We start from the raw sequence: 24,638 nt of genomic DNA on the forward strand, positions 1-24,638 counted from the left end.
TTCAGCCTGCGGCGAAATATGGGCAGTGACTCTGCTGTCCTGACATCAGTGACTCTGCTGTCCTAACATCAGTGGGAAGTTCATTCCACCACTGTGGGGCCAGAACAGAAAAGAGTCCGTGTGGATCGGCCAGAAGGACCCTTGAGTGACGAGGCAATCAGTCGCCCCGAGGTGGCAGACCGAAGTGGAGCAGATGTTGCATGGTAGCATGTAGCGTGGAGCAGATGTAGCATGGTAGCATGGCAGCATGTAGCGTGGAGCAGATGTAGCATGGTAGCATGGTAGCATGTAGCGTGGAGCAGATGTAGCATGGTAGCATGTAGCATGGTAGCATGTAGCATGGAGCAGGTATAGCATGTAGCATGTAGCATGTAGCATGGTAGCATGGTAGCATGTAGCGTGGTAGCATTGTAGCATGAAGCAGATGTAGCATGGTAGCATGGAGCAGGTGTATTCCCTCACCGGCCTCACAAAGCATGTGTTGACCATCGGGGTGAGAGGGACAGGCAGGGACAGGGACAGGAACAGGCAGGGACAGGAACAGGCAGGGACAGAGACAGACAGGGACAGACAGGGACAGGAACAGGCAGGGACAGGGACAGGGACAGAGACAGACAGGGACAGGAACAGGCAGGGACAGGGACAGACAGGAACAGGAACAGGCAGGGACAGAGAGAGGCAGGGACAGAGACAGGCAGGGACAGGAACAGGCAGGGACAGAGACAGACAGGGACAGGAACAGGCAGGGACAGGAACAGGCAGGGACAGGAACAGACAGGAACAGGCAGGGACAGGAACAGGCAGGGACAGGAACGGACAGGGACAGGCAGGGACAGGCAGGGACAGGGACAGACAGGGACAGGAACAGGCAGAGACAGAGACAGGCAGGGACAGACAGGGACAGGAACAGGCAGAGACAGGGACAGGCAGGGACAGGGACAGACAGGAACAGGCAGGGACAGAGACAGACAGGGACAGGAACAGGCAGGGGCAGGAACAGGAACAGGCAGGGACAGAGACAGACAGGGACAGGCAGGGACAGGAACAGGGAGGGACAGAGACAGACAGGGACAGAGACAGACAGGGACAGGAACAGGCAGGGACAGAGACAGACAGGGACAGGCAGGGACAGAGACAGACAGGGACAGGAACAGGCAGAGACAGGGACAGGCAGGGACAGAGACAGACAGGGACAGGAACAGGCAAGGACAGAGACAGACAGGGACAGGCAGGGACAGGAACAGGCAGGGACAGGAACAGGCAGGGACAGAGACAGACAGGGACAGGCAGGGACAGGGACAGGCAGGGACAGGAACAGGCAGGGACAGGAACAGGCAGGGACAGGAACAGGCAGGGACAGAGACAGAGACAGACAGGGACAGGCAGGGACAGGAACAGGCAGGGACAGAGACAAACAGGGACAGGGACAGGCAGGGACAGGAACAGGCAGGGACAGAGACAAACAGGGACAGGGACAGGCAGGGACAGGAACAGGCAGGGACAGAGACAGAGACAGACAGGGACAGGCAGGGACAGGAACAGGCAGGGACAGAGACAAACAGGGACAGGGACAGGCAGGGACAGGAACAGGCAGGGACAGGGACAAACAGGGACAGGAACAGGCAGGGACAGAGACAAACAGGGACAGGGACAGGCAGGGACAGGAACAGGCAGGGACAGGGACAAACAGGGACAGGAACAGGCATGGACAGAGACAGACAGGGACAGACAGGGACAGGGACAGGCAGGGACAGAAAGGGACAGACAGGGACAGGAACAGGCAGGGACAGAGACAGACAGGGACAGAGACAGACAGGGACAGGGACAGACAGGGACAGGGACAGACAGGGACAGGGACAGGGACAGGCAGGGACAGACAGGGACAGGGACAGGCAGGGACAGGGACAGGGACAGACAGGGACAGACAGGGACAGGCAGGGGCAGGGACAGGGACAGGCAGGGACAGACAGACAGGGACAGGGACAGGCAGGGACAGGCAGGGACAGGCAGGGACAGGCAGGGACAGGGACAGGCAGGGACAGGGACAGACAGGGACAGGGACAGGGAGGGACAGGGACAGGGACAGACAGGGACAGGGACAGGGACAGACAGGGACAGGGACAGGGAGGGACAGGGACAGGGACAGACAGGGACAGGGACAGGGACAGGGACAGACAGGGACAGGGAGGGACAGGGACAGGGACAGACGGGGATAGACAGGGACAGGGACAGACAGGGACAGGGACAGACAGGGACAGGGAGGGACAGACAGGGGCAGGGACAGACAGGGACAGGGACAGGCATGTCACCGTGGTCTTTTTGGGGACGGAGCACAAGGGTTGACATCTTCAAATGAGACGTTAACCCATTAAGACCGGGGACGCATCTGTGTGTCATTTTTTTGAATTATTTGGCTATTCAAAAATAGCAGATCTACAAGCTCATATTATGAGCTTGTAGATCTCACTATTTTTTTTAAATCGTGAACATTTGTGGAAATCTTTGAATATATACTTTTTTAAAACAAACATTTGTAAAATATGTTGTTCCAGGGATTCACCTAAAAGCAAATATTCACTTTAAAAATATATATATTGAAAGAATAGCAAAACAAATCTACAAGCTCAGATCTACAAGCTCATAGCCGCGCAACTCCGTCTTATTGTGTTAAAGATGTCAGAGAAAACACCGCCAGCTGTTCTCCACATGCCTTTAGGAACTCCCCCCCCCCCCCCCCCCTTCTTTAGGTCCTGGCCTGGTAACCCCTCCCCTTCTTAAGGACCTGGCCTGGTAACCCCTCCCCTTCTTAAGGACCTGGCCTGGTAACCCCTCCCCCTTCTTAAGGACCTGGCCTGGTAACCCCTCCCCCTTCTTAAGGACCTGGCCTGGTAACCCCTCCCCTTCTTAAGTCATTTGCATGTGATTTCCAGAAGCAGTTTGGTCTACAGGCCTGTGTGGGCGTTTCTCTGGAGTTTATAACATGAACTCTCCTATCAGCGTCCTCGCTCATTGTTCTGTGATTGACAGTGGAGGTTGACCAATCAGGTGGAACCCGAGTGAACCCAAATGGCGCCGATTGCAGCCGACCGAAATGTTACGGCGGCCATTGAAACTCTGTCGCTGTTTTCGTCTCTCTTTTAAAACTATTTTTTGAGGCACGTAATTTACTTTTAAGATATCGTTCGGATAGCATTTAGTTGTTTAACTTAATATATGAGGTCAATTCATCATGACAGAGCCTTTTTAAAAATACAAATTCAGAGAACCGGCAGGGGCGGACAGTGACACGCATGTATCCGAATAAAGCAACCTATTTTGGGCATGGCCCTTTCAAAAGTCCCCCTGCGTCACGTTGCTCTGGTGGTGGGGGAACAAACTGCTGATTGGCTGAATGGGAACGAACTGCTGATTGGCTGAAGGGGTTGTCAGTCAACGGTACTAATCCCGCCCAGCTCTTGCATGCTAGACTGACTCTGGAGGGAGGGGTTTACCAGGCTATGGAAACCCCTCAGGTCCCGCCTCCTCCTGGTTGTTGACAGTTGGATAAGGGACACGTTTTTTAGTTTATAAATAAAGAGACTTTATTTCCTCATTTCCAGAGGGACGGTTGGCATGGCAACGTCTCGTTTGATCTGACCATTTGTTGCATCTTTTCCAGGCATGGTTGTATATGGAGAGCCAATCACAGCGAGCCTGGCGACAGACGGCTCCAACTATTGGTCGAAAGACTGGGCCAAGGCCGCCGCCCTCGTTATGAGCCCGCCCCTCAACCCCGACCCGAGTACCCCACAGTACCTGGTATCTCTACTGGCATGGTAAAAATACTTTAAATACTTTAATTACTCACTACTGGCATGGTAAAAATACTTTAAATACTCACTACTGGCATGATAAAAATACTTTAAATACTCACTACTGGCATGATAAAAATACTTAACATACTCACTACTGGCATGATACAAATTCTTAAAATACTTTCTACTGGCATGGTAAAAATACTTTAAATACTAATAAGTTGTTGTCTCCGTCTCCGGCATGGCGAGAGAGTATGTTTTGCACCCTGTCTGTCCGTCCGTGTGTGTGTCCATCTGTCTGTGAGCAGCTAATCTCCGGCACTTTCGGCCCGGTCGCTGCGAAACTGTGCACACACACTTTTACATGGGCCTATTATAGCGCCACCAGGAGGCCGATTTGTGAAAAACCATTTTTTTATATTACTCCTACAGATTTTATCCAAACATCACACACATCAGTATACAGTATCTCTATAGTCATGTGATCAACACGGATCTGTCCGATTTTCCATATTCCATTCTGATTGGCTAAGGTTGGCTTCCAAAGTTTGCAGGATCGCTCCGTTTTCAACAAAATGCCTCAAATCATGAACACAGCGTGCGATTTGCATGACATTTTACACGCACATCCTACTAGGCCGAGGAAGAAATGCCACCGTTTTCACATTGGCCTGTTATAGCGCCACCAGGAGGCCACAATAACGTACCTGACCTGGCGGAGGGAGACCTGTGCTCCGAGGAGCACTTTTTCTAGTTTTATGTAATTCCAGTGGAGATCTGCAGTGACATCTAGTGGTCATTAGGAGTATGTGTTGTGTGTAATTCCAGTGGCGACCTGCAGGTGGTGTCTAGCGGTCATTGTGGATTCTCTACCAGTCAGAAAGCTGTGGGTAAAGATGACTTCACTCTGATCCCTGAAGGAGCCAATGGCATAGAAGAGAGAATGTCTGTGGTGTGGGACCGAGCTGTGGTAAGAATACTAACTAACTAGCTAGCTAACTAGCTAACTAACTAACTAACTAACTAACTAACTAACTAACTAACTATAGAATAGAAGAGAGAACGTCTGTGTTCTGGGACCGAGCTGTGGTAAGAATGCTACCTAACTAGCTACCTAACTAACTAACTAACTAACTATAGAATAGAAGAGAGAATGTCTGTGGTGTGGGACCGAGCTGTGGTAAGAATACTAACTAACTAGCTAGCTAACTAGCTAACTAACTAACTAACTAACTAACTAACTAACTATAGAATAGAAGAGAGAACGTCTGTGTTCTGGGACCGAGCTGTGGTAAGAATGCTACCTAACTAGCTACCTAACTAACTAACTAACTAACTAACTATAGAATAGAAGAGAGAATGTCTGTGGTGTGGGACCGAGCTGTGGTAAGAATACTAACTAACTAGCTAGCTAACTAACTAACTAACTAACTAACTAACTAACTATAGAATAGAAGAGAGAATGTCTGTGGTGTGGGACCGAGCTGTGGTAAGAATGCTACCTAGCTAGCTAGCTAACTAGCTAACTAACTAACTAACGTCCTATCATCCGTTACGTATGCGTTGTGATGTGTAATGTATTAAACTACAGCTTCTACTATGGTGACAGTTGAGGAATGTGTGGTATGGAGATGACCCGTTGAACACGTCTGTTGAAAATATTATAAATATTGCTGACAAAACTGTCTGTCTGTCTGTCTGTCTGTCTGTCTGTCTGTCTGTCTGTCTGTCTCTCCAGTCTACAGGGAAGATAGATGAAAATGAGTTTGTTGCAGTCACCAGCACCAATGCAGCTAAACTGTTTAACATGTATCCACGCAAAGGTATTATTGTTATTTTTATTATAATTATTATTATTAGTAGTATTTTTAGTATTATTAATATTTTATTGTTGTAACTCTACAAACCAAACCTAATGTTATACCTGATGTTCCAACTGTGTGTGTGTGTGTGTGTGTGTGTGTGTGTGTGTGTGTGTGTGTGTGTGTGTGTGTGTGTGTGTGTGTGTGTGTGTGTGTGTGTGTGTGTGTGTGTGTGTGTGTGTGTGTGCGCGCAGGGCGTATTGCTGTAGGTTCAGATGCTGACCTGGTCATCTGGAACCCCAAGGAGACTCGAACCATCTCTGCTGAAACTCACAACCTGGTAACACTGTTCACCTACAATATGTGTGTTTATATGTTACAATATGTGTGTGTGTTTATATGTTACAATATGTGTGTGTGTATATGTTACAATATGTGTGTGTATATATGTTACAATATGTGTGTTTATATGTTACAGTATGTGTGTATATATGTTACAATATGTGTGTGTATATGTTACAGTATGTGTGTGTGTGTATATGTTACAATATGTGTGTGTGTATATGTTACAATATGTGTGTGTATATGTTACAGTATGTGTGTATATATGTTACAGGGAAATTGGCATTCCAGGGAAATTGAAAAAGGAGCGCTTGTTTTTACCACCCACCCAGGCAATTCTGTATAACCAACACTAGAGGGCAACGTGTGTGTGTGCGTGTGTGCATGTGCATGTGTGCGCACGCACACATGTGTGTCGTCGTGGACACTGGATAGTAACCATAGACTGTAACCCATGAAAATATATATTTTCCCCCTATCGGTTCACAACTCGGACGGCGCTGATTCGACTAGCAGACCTTCGGCCGGTCGGCGCGCGCCCTCGCGCCAAGCTCTGCTGAGTCGGCGCGCCTCCGTCATGGAAAATAACTATTATCACGTGCGTGTGAACGCGTGTTCAGCGTTCCCCTAGCGTAGCTTCCTGGTTGCTTTGTGGGGGGGAACAACAAAAGCCAGGTCCGCCTCGCATCAAAGCCCCGCCTCGTGCCTCCTCCTCGCGTATATATATATATATTATTATTATTATTATTATTTTTTTTTTTCATGTATTCCGTGATGGTTCAATCTTTGTCAAGTAGCCTACATGAATGACACCAATCTCATCGTCATAAATCATACCATACGTTTGTATATTAATTTAACCCATTACGAGCAGTGCACGTTCTAGTTACACAAAAATAAAGCAATCATGTATTTGAGTCACAGGCTGCCGTGGCGCCACGTCAAGGCAGTCATAATAATCTGAACGTTTATGGAGTGACCATTGATGAATGAATCATAAACATTCATGGATGAAGGCTGGTGTGTGTTTGGAGTGTTAAATGTCAGATCTCCTGCGGCGTCCCAAATGAATCCACAGCATGAAGAATAACCTGCTGGTCAAAGGTTTGGAGGGTCGGGTTTATATCCTCAACCCAGCCCAGGTTGTATAACTCCATATAGGACACCAGGTTGTATAACTCTATATAGGACACCAGGTTGTATAACTCCATAAAGGACACCAGGTTGTATAACTCCATATAGAACACCAGGTTGTTTAACTCCATATAGGACACCAGGTTGTTTAACTCTATATAGGACACCAGGTTGTATAACTCCATAAAGGACACCAGGTTGTATAACTCCATATAGGACACCAGGTTGTATAACTCCATATAGGACACCAGGTTGTATAACTCCATATAGGACACCAGGTTGTATAACTCCATAAAGGACACCAGGTTGTATAACTCCATATAGAACACCAGGTTGTTTAACTCCATATAGGACACCAGGTTGTTTAACTCTATATAGGACACCAGGTTGTATAACTCCATAAAGGACACCAGGTTGTATAACTCCATATAGAACACCAGGTTGTTTAACTCCATATAGGACACCAGGTTGTTTAACTCTATATAGGACACCAGGTTGTATAACTCCATAAAGGACACCAGGTTGTATAACTCCATATAGGACACCAGGTTGTATAACTCCATATAGGACACCAGGTTGTATAACTCTATATAAGACACCAGGTTGTATAACTCTATATAGGACACCAGGTTGTATAACTCCATATAGAACACCAGGTTGTTTAACTCCATATAGGACACCAGGTTGTTTAACTCTATATAGGACACCAGGTTGTATAACTCCATAAAGGACACCAGGTTGTATAACTCCATATAGAACACCAGGTTGTTTAACTCTATATAGGACACCAGGTTGTATAACTCCATATAGGACACCAGGTTGTATAACTCCATAAAGGACACCAGGTTGTATAACTCCATATAGGACACCAGGTTGTATAACTCTATATAAGACACCAGGTTGTATAACTCCATATAGGACACCAGGTTGTATAACTCCATATAGGACACCAGGTTGTATAACTCTATATAAGACACCAGGTTGTATAACTCTATATAGGACACCAGGTTGTATAACTCCATAGAGGACACCAGGTTGTATAACTCTATATAGGACACCAGGTTGTATAACTCCATAGAGGACACCAGGTTGTATAACTCTATATAAGACACCAGGTTGTATAACTCTATATAGGACACCAGGTTGTATAACTCCATAGAGGACACCAGGTTGTATAACTCTATATAGGACACCAGGTTGTATAACTCCATATAGGACACCAGGTTGTATAACTCCATAGAGGACACCAGGTTGTATAACTCTATATAAGACACCAGGTTGTATAACTCCATATAGGACACCAGGTTGTATAACTCCATAGAGGACACCAGGTTGTATAACTCTATATAGGACACCAGGTTGTATAACTCCATAGAGGACACCAGGTTGTATAACTCTATATAAGACACCAGGTTGTATAACTCCATAGAGGACACCAGGTTGTATAACTCTATATAAGACACCAGGTTGTATAACTCTATATAGGACACCAGGTTGTATAACTCCATATAGGACACCAGGTTGTATAACTCCATATAGAACACCAGGTTGTATAACTCCATATAGGACACCAGGTTGTATAACTCCATATAGGACACCAGGTTGTATAACTCCATATAGGACACCAGGTTGTATAACTCCATATAGGACACCAGGTTGTATAACTCCATATAGGACACCAGGTTGTATAACTCCATATAGGACACCAGGTTGTTTAACTCTATATAGGACACCAGGTTGTATAACTCCATATAGGACACCAGGTTGTATAACTCCATATAGGACACCAGGTTGTATAACTCCATATAGGACACCAGGTTGTATAACTCCATATAGGACACACTGCTGTAAGTTTGGAGACCTCGCTGTCCATGAACAGATCACAGCGGCGCGGCCATGCCAGTCCCGACTCCCGAAAATGCTCTCGCATAAACACTCGTTGTTGCGAACGTTCAGGGCGTACTTGCCAGAACTGGCCTATATGGAGATCCCCATAAATGGAGACGATCGACCTACGAAGTCGGACAGCATAGAATCTCTAGAAAGGGAGATTCCTAACATACCTAGCTTTGACATCAGAGAATCCCTCCTGGAAACTCCATGATAACCGAAACATCCAGGACTGACATTATAGTCCCAGATTTGGGCATAACTGACACAGCCCACTCCATATATAGATACGCCTGACACTATTTGACATCACCGTAGTGACATCACCGTAGTGACATCACCGTAGTGACATCAGGGGCACAACTAGCAGTATAAAGGACTCTGGATGCCCTGGTTAACACAGTGACATCACCGTAGTGACATCACCGTAGTGACATCAGGGGCACAACTAGCAGTATAAAGGACTCTGGATGCCCTGGTTAACACAGTGACATCACCGTAGTGACATCACCGTAGTGACATCAGGGGCACAGCCAGCTGTATAAAGGACTCTGGATGCCCTGGTTAATGCAGTGACATCACCGTAGTGACATCACCGTAGTGACATCAGGGGCACAACTAGCAGTATAAAGGACTCTGGATGCCCTGGTTAATGCAGTGACATCACCGTAGTGACATCACCGTAGTGACATCAGGGGCACAACTAGCAGTATAAAGGACTCTGGATGCCCTGGTTAATACAGTGACATCACCGTAGTGACATCAGGGGCACAGCCAGCAGTATAAAGGACCCTGGATGCCCTGGTTAACGCAGTGTCCTCATCTTAACTCTCTCCAGAGTACCAGGAGGACTAGTTGGCCGTACAACCCAGCTAGGCCTCACAGTGGCTCTTTTGAGTCCGGTTCCAAACAACCAGCTGATTATCAGTTCTACACTCGTATATTTTGAAAATAGCAGATCTACAAGCTATTTTAGATCCTTGAGCTTGTAGATCTGCTGTTTTCAAATGGCCAATGCAGCCAGATCTGCAAGCCTAACCGAATGACTGTTAAAGCAGTTTGTTTAAACTAGAAGGTGGGGCCCACGGACGGCTCATCTGATTTGTAGTGGAGTAGAAAAGGTGAAGTAAAACATATGTGATCATAAAGCGTACGATGGTAGTGTTGAATAGGTGTTTTTATTATGAATATATACATATGTGATCATTAAGCGTACAATGATAGTGTTGAATAGGTGTTTTTATTATGAATATATACATATGTGATCATTAAGCGTACGATGGTAGTGTTGAATAGGTGTTTTTATTATGAATATATACATATGTGATCATTAAGCGTGTAACGGTCAGATATTATACATTTGACTATTATTATTTTTTAAATCACGGGTTGTGAATGATCTCTTCAGATACAATTGATTAGGCTGAAAGCAGTGCACTTCAATAAATAAACAGCAAATAAACACAGACAGAAATAAAGCACGAAAGTTTGTGGTCAAGTTTAACCCTTTTATCTAAATCAAATGACAGGAAAATAATACATGCATTGCCCAAATATAGCAGATCGTGAAGCGTCCGACGGTAAAGTCTGCGTCTCGCGCACGCTCCTATTGTTCCAATATAGTTCCGTGTAGCGTCTCCAAACGCTCCCAAAACAGCACGAAAAAGTTAATCCAAAAGAAACTTAATCCACTCCAGAAGCGGTATAATCCAAGACGAACGCCCAGATCTCCACGGAGAAAACAAAAGTATATCCACGCTGGATATAAATAAAATATAAACGGTCTCACCAGTTCAGAAGAATGTCCTCCGCGTCTCTTCCCTTTAACGGTGAGTATTGACAGATAATGTGGCCTTTGCTATTTTCCACTGATAGCTTAGAGGAACAGACAAATACTTAATCAAACTAAACCAGGTCTCCCGTGGACTCCCTGACGGTTTGTCTCTGTCGTTTTCTTCCTCCTGAGGGCCGGCAACTTCCGCACACTATATGGTGCGTCAGTCATTCACAGACCCGTCACTCAATGTCAATCAATCAATCACAATACATCAAAATGAAAGCATAAACATTTAACCCCCCCAAATAATAACAAAATGAAAACATAAACATCACAGAAGATAGGACCTTACCCTTAAAGGATGGCGTTCATTTAAGGAATATTTTAATTCATAGGCATAAACTTTATAAAGCCATTATAAAACTAAATCCTCTTTTACACATATGTGGCAGCGCTACAAGCGTACGATGGTAGTGTTGAATAGGTGTTTTTATTATGAATATATACGTGATCATTAAGCGTACAATGATAGTGTTGAATAGGTGTTTTTATTATGAAATTGTTGTACAACACGGAATGGTGGGAATTGTACGGTGTGTTATTAACAGTGTTATTAACGGTGTTATTAACAGTGTTATTAACAGTGTTATTAACGGTGTTATTAACGGTGTTATTAACGGTGTTATTAACGGTGTTATTAACGGTGTTATTAACGGTGTTATTAACGGTGTTATTAACGGTAACGGTGTGTTATTAATACAGTGTGAAATTAAATATGCAATATTGCATGAATGTGTTCAGCAGCATTTGGCGACAGGCTGTGTTATGATGAAGCAGCTGTTATTGTAACATGTAACGGTGACGTCACCCATTGGTTTCTACAGTAAATGAAGCCCATTGTTCAGGAACCTTCAATCCTCCATCTTTAATATATACCATTGGGCACGCCGGAACTCAAACGCTAGTGGTTGAGAGCAGACATGTGACCAAAGCGGGGGCGGGTCAACCAGACATGTGACTAAAGCGGGGGCGGGTCAACCAGACATGTGACTAAAGCGGGGGCGGGTCAACCAGACATGTGACTAAAGAGGGGGCAGGTCAACCAGACATGTGACTAAACCGGGGGCGGGGTCAACCAGACATGTGACCAAAGCGGGGGCGGGTCAACCAGACATGTGACTAAAGCGGGGGCGGGTCAACCAGACATGTGACTAAAGCGGGGGCGGGTCATCCAGACATGTGACTGAAGAGGGGGAGGGTCATCCAGACATGTGACTGAAGAGGGGGCGGGTCATCCAGACATGTGACTGAAGAGGGGGCGGGTCATCCAGACATGTGACTGAAGAGGGGGCGGGTCATCCAGACATGTGACTGAAGAGGGGGCGGGTCATCCAGACATGTGACTAAAGTGGGGGCGGGTCAACCAGACATGTGACTGAAGAGGGGGCGGGTCAACCAGACATGTGACTGAAGAGGGGGCGGGTCAACCAGACATGTGACTAAAGTGGGGGCGGGTCACCAGACATGTGACTAAAGTGGGGGCGGGTCAACCAGACATGTGACTAAAGTGGGGGCGGGTCACCAGACATGTGACTAAAGTGGGGGCGGGTCAACCAGACATGTGACTAAAGTGGGGGCGGGTCAACCAGACATGTGACCAGGGATGCAGTGTCTGATTGCCGTGAAAAGCCTAAGAAGAAATGACACCCCTTTCACATTGGCCTATTATAGCGCCACCAGGAGGCCACAATAACGTACCTGACCTGGCGGAGACCTGTGCTCCGAGGAGCACTTTTTCTAGTTGTAAATATGTCAGGCTGGCCCCTTGGGCTTAATGACTGAAGTCAGTGTACAGAGCTGTGCAAGGTAAATGGAGAACATTTTGGTAGCCTACTGTACAGATGACAACACTGGCTGCTGTTACATGGACAGTTTCATTCGGAATGAATACACTTCTATTCGGAATGAATGAATGGATGAATTCATTCAGAATAGAAATGCTCATGCACCTCAATTGAAATAGAATATTCCATTCCAGTCTGACGGAGGGGTGGTATAGACCGTTTGAATCGGGATATACCAATCGGAATTGACCATGTAAACACTTTATTCCGAACACTCCTCTCTTTTTGGAATACATGCATTCCTTTGCACATGTCCGTGCTTAGTAGTGCTGTCAGAATTGTCCAAAAATGACCTATCAAATCTCTAATTCGGCCACGGTTGGTGCTGAGAAGCGCTCGCTCCTGCGGGATAAAATGAATGATTCTATTCTATAGCGTCATTTAATAAGCCTTTTTCTAAACGGGTATTTTAGTCCTCAGTTTTTAAAAAGAATCCCTGGCCACATGACAAAGATTTTTTTTTTTAAATCCCTGTCCATACGTAAACGCAGAAACGCATTGATCAGCTGTAAGTTTCAATTTTAAATCAGATTTGTTTTAATTATTTTTATTTATTTTATATATGAGGGGCCAAATACATATACATTTTAATCACATGTTAAGGCCCAATACTGCAATAGCTGCATTATTTTAATTGCATACGTGAACAAAAATAAATGAAAACAACATTATTAGGGCGCAGGCGCAGCTGCAGCGAAAACAGATGAGTTTTACTTTTACCACAGCTGCTCCATGGTCGCTGGATTTTGACCCGGGGTGATTGTGTTTTAGGGCGACAGACTATGGACAGACCCCGCATTCAACCCGTGTGCGCTCCGCGCGCTACTCGGCACAGAAAGAGGGGTTTCGTCACAGTGAATGAGTTATAGCATGTTTCAAAGCTTTTTCATAATAATACAAGAAAAACGTGACACTCGGCATAATGAGTAGCTTATACTTTCTACTTAACCCTCCAAGACCCGCAGTTGTAATATTACAACATTTGTATTTTATCAAAAACATGGTATAAATCATTTGTTTTCCTGTTATTCTTTCACCTAAACATCATCATTGGATCCTATTGTTTAGTCTTGCAATGTCATTGGCCGGGATATTTGCATATAAATACCCCCCACAGAGGCAGGAAAAGTCACAACTTGAAAATCCTTGAAGGAAGAACAATCTCTTTTTCACTGGACAGGATTTCTCACAAAAAAGTAAGTAAAATGTCTGCAATATTTTTTTTGGTGATCATTAGAATGTCTAGAACATGTACATATGATATTATTGGGAAAGATATCCCCCAAATGTAAATTAGAGCATGCTTTATACTTGTTGTTTTTTTACAACTCTGGGTCATAGTGGTAGCAAATAGCAATGCCACCTGTTCACCTGGCTAAGTGGAGTCTTTTATACAATTATGTGTATTTTCCCCACATTGCATTACTATATATATATACCACAAATAACCACAAACATTACCAAAATGTTTTGCTAAAACATTATAGGCAATGAAATGTTATAACTTATAAGCTAAAGCAGTATATTTGTCTTCGAGTACAATTGGTTAAAACATACAAATTGGTGTGTGTGTGTGTGTGTGTGTGTGTGTGTGTGTGTGTGTGTGTGTGTGTGTGTGTGTGTGTGTGTGTGTGTGTGTGTGTGTGTGTGTGTGTGTGTGTATATATATATATATATATATATATATATATATATATATATATATATATACCAATTTGTATATTGTAACCAATTGTACTCGAATACAAATATACTGCATCATTAGCTTATAACATGTCATTGCCTATAATGTTTTAGCAAAACATTTTGGTAATGTTTGTGGTTAGCAATCAGTGTATGGTAATTGTTCATATGGGAGTCGCCCAGTTAAGAATCTCTCATCATTGTTCATGTGATGGGTGTTGGGATTGCCCACTTACAGTCATCCCCAATCCCTTTGTTAGGCTAAGCATCATCATTCATCACTGATAGTGCTAAGTACCATCATCACTGATGCCACTTGTGAGGATAAGCAAAGTACAATAGGTTGGCCAGACAGTATTGTGTGACTTGTGAAATATGTACCTGCAGTGAGATGTGCTAGTACTAATGTACTAATGGTATTTCTTTATTTTCATTTCAGAATGCCACAAGCAAGGAGAGAGCCTCGCTTCACTGCAAGGGATGTGTTGGATATTGTAATGCATGGAGAGAGTGATGTGGACATCGACTTTACTGAAACTGATGAAGAGTCGGATGAAGAGGCCTGTGGAGAGGAGTCCAAAGAAAACCATCCACCCAGTGAACCCAGTGAACCCACTGACCCACTGACCCACTGCCCCCCCCCCCAACCGGCCAAACACGCCAAACCCAGAATGCCACAAGCAAGGAGAGAGCCTCGCTTCACTGCAAGGGATGTGTCCAGACTGCAATCCATGCAAGGCACCATGTCAACATCGGCCATCAGATGTGCGCCAGGACCAAGTTGGACACCTCCCACGGAAGACAGAGAGGGGGCGCTGCAGGAATAGTGGCTGTTCAAGTTACACCAGCTTACTCTGCCACAAGTGTGGTGTTCGTCTGTGCATTTCAGGAGACAGAAACTGTTTCTGGGACTATCACTGCTAAAAAGCAAGTGATTGTAAATGGTGTTCAAATTGATGGATGAGAGGGGGTGCCCGTTTCATTTTGAGCAGGTGTGAATTGGTCTTCGGTGGAGGGCTGTTTGCATCACATTGTGACCAGTGTATATTGTAATTAGGTTTCTTTAGTACATTCATTGTACTGTTTTTCATTTTGTTCTTTTAATAAAATCAAAATTCTTAAAAATATGGCTTATTGATGTTATTATTCATAATGTACTGTTCTGAGGCCCAATATTATTCATAATGTATACTGTTCTGAGGCCAAATGATAAACCATAACCATATAAATGAACCCTTAAGTTGTTTTAGTGAAGTATATAGACATTTGCCATGCTATTCTGACAGTGAGTAAAAATGGCCTATAGGAAATTCTGCTACCCGTTAGACCCACTGTTGTAATATTACAACATTTCAATAAAACCTTACGAAAACTATTTTTTTTTAAAAACATTATATTTTCCTCTCCAAAGTACTCCTAAAACACCATCTGAAAGGTTGATTATTTTTTTTTGTAAGTAGAAATATATCCGGGTCTTGCAGGGTTAAGTATATTTTGATGCCAATACTTGTACTTTTGCCACAAATGAGCGTGCCTTGTTTCATAGACTGTACGTAGTGTTGCTCTCTCTCTCTCTCCATTTATTATTATAATGACCATGAGCGGTCCGGTGTTTATGTATTATTATTTATTATTATAATGACCATGTGCGAATGCGCGATGACGTCATCGTACCTACATGAGAAATGTGACAAATCGTATAGGCTAGCCTACGTTTTACCGTGTCTGATACCAATACAAAAAAAGAAACTGGTCTGAACTTGTAGATCTGCTACTTTTGCATTAAAACGGCAATAACAAAGGAACACAGGCTTGCACCGCGTACAACGCTGCCTGGCCAGGAGTCGTGCGTTGCTTACCGGCCTGCCTACGACCTACAGACCTCTGCCGCGGAGGCACAAGGGGGCTATTCATTGCCTCCTCCCATGCCCACCAGGGGAAGCTCTGCTCCGGGTAGTGGCCCCTGGTCCATGCCCAGGCGTAGGCGGGAACCACTTTGCGCATGTCAAAAGTTATATTCCGAATGAATGCTTTGGTCATGTAAACGAGGAATACTTTTATTCAGGTTACATGTAAACAGGTGAGTGGGTCAGATTCCTCTATTCGGAATGAGTTCATTCTGAATGAATACATGATGGTCCATGTAACTGTGGCCACTGTGAATGCAAGTGCAGATAGCCAAATGCACTGTGTGTGTGTGTGTGTGTGTGTGTGTGTGTGTGTGTGTGTGTGTGTGTGTGTGTGTGTGTGTGTCTCTGTGTGTGTGTGTGTGTGTCTGTGTGTGTGTGTGTGTGTGTCTATATATATATATATATATATATATATATATAATGTGTGTATAATGTGTGTGTAACCGTTGTATACCCGTCCCGCCAAGAACACACACAAGAGGCAGTGGGTTGGATGATGTGGGGTTAGCTCATCCACTGGTTCTGGTGTCATTAGCAGACTGCTAGTAGAACTGCTATATTACATATCATCTTATACATTTTTACATTCTCATGAAATGCATTACAGATGTGACTTTTAACAATGGATTTACAATGGTTTTAACAGTATATATTTTTTAACATGTGATCGTATAGTGGTTTTAACTGGGTTTTAACAATAATACTTTTACTATGAATTCAATACAATCTTATTTTAACTTGTTTTAAACCTGCATCATCCTTTTTATCGTTTTTATATAGAAATGAAATAAGAAAATACAAAAACACAAAACTGATAATAAAATTGCCAAACGGCACCTTCTAGTGGTACAAAGAAAATACAGCAGGCAACAACGTGGCTGTTTTGTAATGGCGGCTGATACAAACATGTTATCAGGCTTGTAAACGTCTGACTTAATACATACATAACATTTAGTGCAACAAAATGTACCTGCAATGGTTAGGTTCAAAGCACATAACATGTGGGGTTAGCTCATCCACTGGTTCTGATGTCTACAGGGGAAAATAACATTGATTTCAGTATCAAACACATAGTGCGTCTAACGTGAGTTACAGCAACAAAACGAAAACACACAGAAACAACATGTCAACTGCTGTTACAGGACAGTGTATCTTACAATTAATCTCACGTTAGCTTTAGTGCAATTTATAATACTTTTACAGAGCAGCACCAGACCGTGACTTACCATTAGCAGACTGCTAATAGAACTGCTATGGTCGCAGTACCACGGGAAGTAGGGGTGCAGGGGGTGCGGCCCCCCCTCCCCCCAGGTACCGCACCCCCTACCGCCCCCCCATCAAAAAACATATATATTTATTTTTTATAATAAATCGGTAAAATCAAGCAACAATAAGAATTAAATAACATAACTCTAACCTAACCCTAAAACCGAAAAAAAAGAAACCAAAAACTGGGAGAAAAACAAACCCAGTCCGCCCAGAACCGCGAAAAAGAAATGCGCGCGGGGGGTCCTCATGCACGCGCATACCACACCCCTAACCTAAAAGGTCTTCCCGCGGCTATGTATGGTCGTCACATCCGGTAACATTTATAGACATTCCGGCTAACAGCAGATGGCGCTAACTAACCATTCCTTGCAGGACAAACTATTGATACATGCTTTAGCAGGCATTTCACAATAAAAGACTAAGTCTTTCTTCTACCTGTGTGTGTGTGTATATATGTTACAGGTAGATTGGCATTCCAGGTAGAATGGAAAATAAGCGCTTGTTTTCACCGCCCGTCCGCCCCCCAGGCAATTCTGTAGAACCAACGCCAGAGGGCAATGCAAGCCACACATGAGTCCCACACCACACACGCACGCATGCACACGCGCACAAACGAGCACGCGCACATGCACGCGCGCGCACACACACACCCGCGAACAAGGGGGCGAGCCTGAGGAGGCGGGGCTGGCGGGCTATGTTAGTGCAGTGAGTGGCAGTTGGGGCAAACCATAGCGGGGCAAACGCAGTCCCCACAACATCATTTACTATTCTGTGCCTATCGGTACATAACTCGGACGGCGCTTAGTCGACTAGGAGACCATCGGCCGGTCGTCGCGGGCACTCGCGCCTGGAGGCGCTATATATATATATATATATATATATATACACACACACATATATATGCACACACACACACACACACACACACACACACACATGTAACGTGTAACGTTAAATAAGCACATTAACCTTGCGCAGTCGCTTCTGTGGGCTGTATTGCATGATAACTGTGGTGGCTCTCCTTGCATATTAGTGAATTCTCTCTCTCTTGCGTGTCTCTCTGTCGCTCTGTCGCTGCCTGGCTCTCCGTGTTGCTGCGTTGCCAGGTCTGTTTATTGTGTAAGCGGTTTTGGGCTTATTTGGGCGCTTCTTTTGGGCTCGTTTGCATAGACCACGGCAGCGCTTGTTTCTCGCCCGTTTCACGGATGTGGCTGCGGCAAAGCTTTTTCTCGCACATGATTGGCTCAAATTTTGAGATCATTTTGACGTTGCATAGATCCCGGAAGTGAAAGTGCGAGCTGAAATTTTGCAGACGCTTTATGATTTTTAGAAGTGGAGACACATGTGAAGGTGGAAAAGAAAGTAGATGGTACTACTTTTGCATGAGCGGTTTTTGTAGCAAGTTGGGAGAGAATTGGGTTAGGGTTACTGCTTTGGCTGTGAGTTAGGGGATGGTTTGGGGTGGACTTCAGTGCTAAGCCTTTTTAGAAGTATTTAATCTAAATTCTAAATCTTTGCCCTAAGTTCTTTTTAGCTGTTTCACCTTTCCTAGAGTTTTTTTTAGGATTCCCAATTAGGGTTAATTAACCATTTTACCTTTCTTTAAGGTTTGGGTTTTTAGGCATGTTTACAAACTATAAAATAAAATTGCCAGTGAACTTTGTGAGAAATATTCACTGGGGGCTGTGGGAGTAATACAATATATTACTCTTCATCCAAAGTAATACGTGTGTGTGTGTGTGTGTGTGTGTGTGTGTGTGTGTGTGTGTGTGTGTGTGTGTGTGTGTGTGTGTGTGTGTGTGTGTGTGTGTGTGTGTGTGTGTGTGTGTGTGTGTGTGTGTGTGTGTGTGTTCTCAGAGTGTGGAGGTGAACATCTTGGAGGGCTTGGAGATCAGAGGTTGTCCAGTGTCGGTGATCAGTGGAGGAAGGATGGTTGTTCAGGACGGGAACCTTCTGGACGTTCTGGAAGGTTCTGGACGCTTCGTTACCAGGAAGGCTTTTCCTGACCCCGTTTATAAGAGGATTAAAGCACGTAGCAAGGTATCCTACAACGCTCCTTTAACATAACATAATATAATATATGTTTATAAGAGGATTAAAGCACGTAGCAAGGTATCCTACAACGCTCCTTTAACATAACATAATATAATATATGTTTATAAGAGGATTAAAGCACGTAGCAAGGTATCCTACAACGCTCCTTTAACATAACATAATATAATATATGTTTATAAGAGGATTAAAGCACGTAGCAAGGTATCCTACAACACTCCTTTAACATAAAATAATATAATATATGTTTATAAGAGGATTAAAGCACGTAGCAAGGTATCCTACAACGCTCCTTTAACATAACATAACATAATATATGTTTATAAGAGGATTAAAGCACGTAGCAAGGTTTCCTACAACGCTCCTTTAACATAACATAATATAATATATGTTTATAAGAGGATTAAAGCACGTAGCAAGGTATCCTACAACGCTCCTTTAACATAACATAATATAATATATGTTTATAAGAGGATTAAAGCACGTAGCAAGGTTTCCTACAACACTCCTTTAACATAACATAATATAATATATGTTTATAAGAGGATTAAAGCACGTAGCAAGGTTTCCTACAACGCTCCTTTAATATAACATAATATAATATATGTTTATAAGAGGATTAAAGCACGTAGCAAGGTATCCTACAACGCTCCTTTAACATAACATAATATAATATATGTTTATAAGAGGATTAAAGCACGTAGCAAGGTTTCCTACAACGCTCCTTTAATATAACATAATATAATATATGTTTATAAGAGGATTAAAGCACGTAGCAAGGTATCCTACAACACTCCTTTAACATAACATAACAACAAAATAACATGACATAACATAACATAACAACAAAATAACATTAAATAACATTATATAACATAACATAATATAACAACAAAATAACATTATATAACATAACATAACATTACAACAAAATAACATTATATAACATAACATAACATATCATAACATAACAACAAAATAACATTATATAACATAACATAACATTACAACAAAATAACCATAACATAACATAACATAACATAACATAACATAACAACAAAATAACAATGACATAACATGACATAACATAACATAACATAACATAACATAACATAACATTACAACAAAATAACAATAACATTATATAACAATAACATATTATAATGTATGTTTCGGGCAAATTTGCATTTTCAATTTTGAATACCAATGCCTAGGCTGGCAAAATGAGTGGGAGAAAGGTGGGTCATGGGCCCCGTCCTACTCGGTAGTCGAATCAGTTTGTTTTGGGAGGTTTGAAGCTTAGCCTTCAGTGACACTGAGATGTTGGAGTACCAAGAGGAGCAAGCATAGTCAAAAAGGGGCTGAATCAGGGCCCCTGAGAGGGTTCTGAGGGTTGACAAAAGAGGAAACTCTGCCCATAAATGTGGTTCTCTGGTTTACTCTTTTGATCACCTTTGTAGCCATACTTTCTCCTGTCAGGTATTTGTCAAGAATACAACCCAAATAGGTAATCTCTTCTTTGCTAGAGATAACTGTGTCATCGACTTTGACCTTTTGAATCATTTACATTCCTCTGTCTGAGGGAATGTTTGGTCCCAAAGAGAATGGATTCAGTTTTTCCAAGGTGTAGTGACAGTTTGTTATCGGTAAGCAAGGTACGGATTTTGGAGAGTTCAGAGCTGAGAGCTTCCTCAACTTGCAACTTGTCCTCACCCGAGATCAGGAGTGCCGAGTCATCAGTGAACAGGAACAGTTTGCAGTTACAGGCAGCATTCATGTCGTTAATGTATAGAAGGAACAGTAAGGGTCCTAAAATGCTGCCTTGAGGAACCCCGCAGCTCACCGGGAGGGATGAGGAGATGGTTCCGTTGATGTCAACCACTTGTTCTCTACCCTCCAAGTAAGATCTCATCCAGTTTAGTGAAGTGCAATCAAAACCAATCACCCTCAGCTTATCAAGTAGAATTGATTGGTTTACAGTGTCAAACACCTTTTGGAGGTCCAGCATGACCATGCCGCTGTATTTTCCCGAGTCTACCTCACGTTTGATGTAGTCGGTCAAATACAGTAGGCATGTGTCAGTGGAGTGGGATGTAAATAGTGGGATGTTCTGAACCCCCAGGTTGAAGCTTTTAGATGGTGATTGAAAACTCTTCTTCTATGGTTGTAGATAGTGATTGAAAACTCTTCTTCTATGGTTGTAGATAGTGATTGAAAACTCTTCTTCTATGGTTGTAGATGGCTGAAGCTCGTGGCGTCCCCCGTGGGATCTACGATGGTCCGGTCCATGATGTCATCAGTATGACATCATCCGTACCTCCCACGCCGACCAATAGGGGCCCTTCCTGCCCCAAAATCCTGACCGGCCCACGAAACCTCCACCAATCAGGATTCACTTTGGCAGGTCTGAATGACTCACCGTCAATCACAGAAAAAAACTAATTTCCTATCGTTCATTATTGATAGATGTTTATAATTATTGATAGATTATTGATAGATGTTTATAATTATTGATATAATATTGATAGATGTTTAAAATGATTGATAGATTATTAATAGATGTTTATAATTATTGATATAATATTGATAGATGTTTAAAATGATTGATAGATTATTAATAGATGTTTATAATTATTGATAGAATATTGATAGATGTTTATAATTATTGATAGAATATTGATAGATGTTTATAATTATTGATAGAATATTGATAGATGTTTATAATTATTGATAGATTATTGATAGATGTTTATAATTATTGATATATTATTGATAGATGTTTATAATTATTGATAGATTATTAATAGATGTTTTGTGTTCTTCCAGGCACTCAGATAGACGCCCACATAGTGATGTTTATAATGATTGGTATATTATTGTTATAATTGACAGATTATTATAATGTATTTTTATCATCTTCCAGGGACTCAGGTAGACGACCACATCCCCCGACGTTCTACTCAGAGGATTGTAGCGCCACCTGGAGGACGATCCAACATCACTACCTTATCTTAAACAATGGCTAAACACCTTATTTTAAAAAATGACTTAACCTTATCTTAAACAATGACTTAACCTTATCTTAAACAATGGCTAAACACCTTATCTTAAACAATGACTTAACCTTAAACAATGACTTAACCTTAAACAATGACTTAACCTTATCTTAAACAATGACTTAACATTATCTTAAACAATGACTTAACCTTATCTTAAACAATGACTTAACCTTATCTTAAACAATGACTTAACCTTATCTTAAACAATGACTTAAAGGGATAGCTCACCCAAAATAAATGTGTTTTTTCTATGGATTAGTCACCTATATATAGGTATAAATAATCCATGAATTCTTGTCTCCGTGGGGTGACTCATACATAGAAAAAACACACTTTGGGCGTAAACTATCCCTTTAACACCTTACAACAGTGACTTAACAATATCTTTAATTAATTAGCCTTTAAAGAACATGAACGTTTTGAGTCATGTTTGCATGTTTATGTAGTGACTGATATACATGTACCTCATGTTTATATACATGTACATCATGTTTATATACACGTACATCATGTTTATGTACATCATGTTTATGTACATCATGTTTATATACACGTACATCATGTTTATATACACGTACTTCAGTCATTGTAAATTCTCCATGAGAACTGAAACACTGCCAAGCTGCACTGCCGTGTTAAGTTAACCAGCTCTGCATTAACCTCATTACTACAGTTAATCCTGACTTAACCAGCTCTGCATTAACCTCATCACTATAGAGGTAATCCTGACTTAACCAACCCTGCATTAACCTCATCACTATAGAGGTAATCCTGACTTAACCAACCCTGCATTAACCTCATTACTATAGAGTTAATCCTGACTTAACCAACCCTGCATTAACCTCATCACTATAGAGGTAATCCTGACTTAACCAACCCTGCATTAACCTCATCACTATAGAGGTAATCCTGACTTAACCAACCCTGCATTAACCTCATCACTATAGAGTTAATCCTGACTTAACCAACCCTGCATTAACCTCATTACTATAGAGTTAATCCTGACTTAACCAACCCTGCATTAACCTCATCACTATAGAGGCAATCTGGGAACCCATCGCCAACTGAAAATGAAAAACAGCGCCCTCTGCTGTTTGTTCTATGTCTGTTGGCTCTGGGCGGACGATAACGTAACACCAGAGCACAAGGAAACCGGTGTTTGTGATGCGCCTTCAGCGCATCACTTCCGGTTGGTGCGACTATGTTTTCATTCCCACTAACAATATTTCTACACGGAACACTAACACCACTTCTCCCAGAGAACATGGATCGTTTTGGTTATAAGCCCACTTGTTTCTATGATGAAAGAGTAAGTTAAAATGTGAATATATTTCCGTGGTTTTGTCTGCTCCGCGGACGCTATTGTTAAATTAGTTTTGGTTTGTTTCGAGGGGGAAAGATCGACGGACATGTGAATCCCGCCCACTACATGTGATTGGGTAAAGCGCGGCCTACTTCCTGATCTGAATGCGCATTCGTTATGACGAACCTCCCCGACAGATTCCAACGCAGTGCAGAAGCTGTTCTTGAGAGATTACTATAGAGGTAATCCTGACTTAACCAACCCTGCATTAACCTCATCACTATAGAGGTAATCCTGACTTAACCAACCCTGCATTAACCTCATCACTATAGAGGTAATCCTGACTTAACCAACCCTGCATTAACCTCATCACTATAGAGTTAATCCTGACTTAACCAACCCTGCATTAACCTCATCACTATAGAGTTAATCCTGACTTAACCAACCCTGCATTAACCTCATCACTATAGAGTTAATCCTGACTTAACCAACCCTGCATTAACCTCATCACTATAGAGTTAATCCTGACTTAACCAACCCTGCATTAACCTCATCACTATAGAGTTAATCCTGACTTAACCAACCCTGCATTAACCTCATCACTATAGAGGTAATCCTGACTTAACCAACCCTGCATTAACCTCATCACTATAGAGGTAATCTTACCCTTCATTTAACCACCTCACTATAGAGTTAATCCTGACCTAAATAACCCACCA

At 42.8% G+C, this 24,638-nt stretch overlaps 1 protein-coding gene across 1 annotated transcript in view; it reads left to right on the plus strand.

Moving 5' to 3' along the window:
- LOC308081207 (dihydropyrimidinase-related protein 4-like) overlaps positions 1 to 22,611 on the plus strand; it is a gene marked incomplete at its 5' end in the record, with an annotated part of 44,482 nt that extends 21,871 nt beyond the window's left edge. The window contains 7 exons of the mRNA XM_080457597.1: positions 3,659 to 3,815; positions 4,623 to 4,764; positions 5,533 to 5,617; positions 5,851 to 5,936; positions 19,363 to 19,545; positions 21,796 to 21,961; positions 22,481 to 22,611. Coding sequence (XP_080313723.1) covers positions 3,659 to 3,815; positions 4,623 to 4,764; positions 5,533 to 5,617; positions 5,851 to 5,936; positions 19,363 to 19,545; positions 21,796 to 21,961; positions 22,481 to 22,572 — 911 coding nt within the window. The 3' untranslated portion in view covers positions 22,573 to 22,611. The remainder of the gene's footprint in view (positions 1 to 3,658; positions 3,816 to 4,622; positions 4,765 to 5,532; positions 5,618 to 5,850; positions 5,937 to 19,362; positions 19,546 to 21,795; positions 21,962 to 22,480) is intronic.
- Positions 22,612 to 24,638: the final 2,027 nt, after the last annotated feature.

Source organism: Gymnoscopelus braueri, assembly GCF_963280865.1.
Source record: "Gymnoscopelus braueri genome assembly, contig: SCAFFOLD_58, whole genome shotgun sequence".
Taxonomy (NCBI): Eukaryota; Metazoa; Chordata; class Actinopteri; order Myctophiformes; family Myctophidae; genus Gymnoscopelus; species Gymnoscopelus braueri.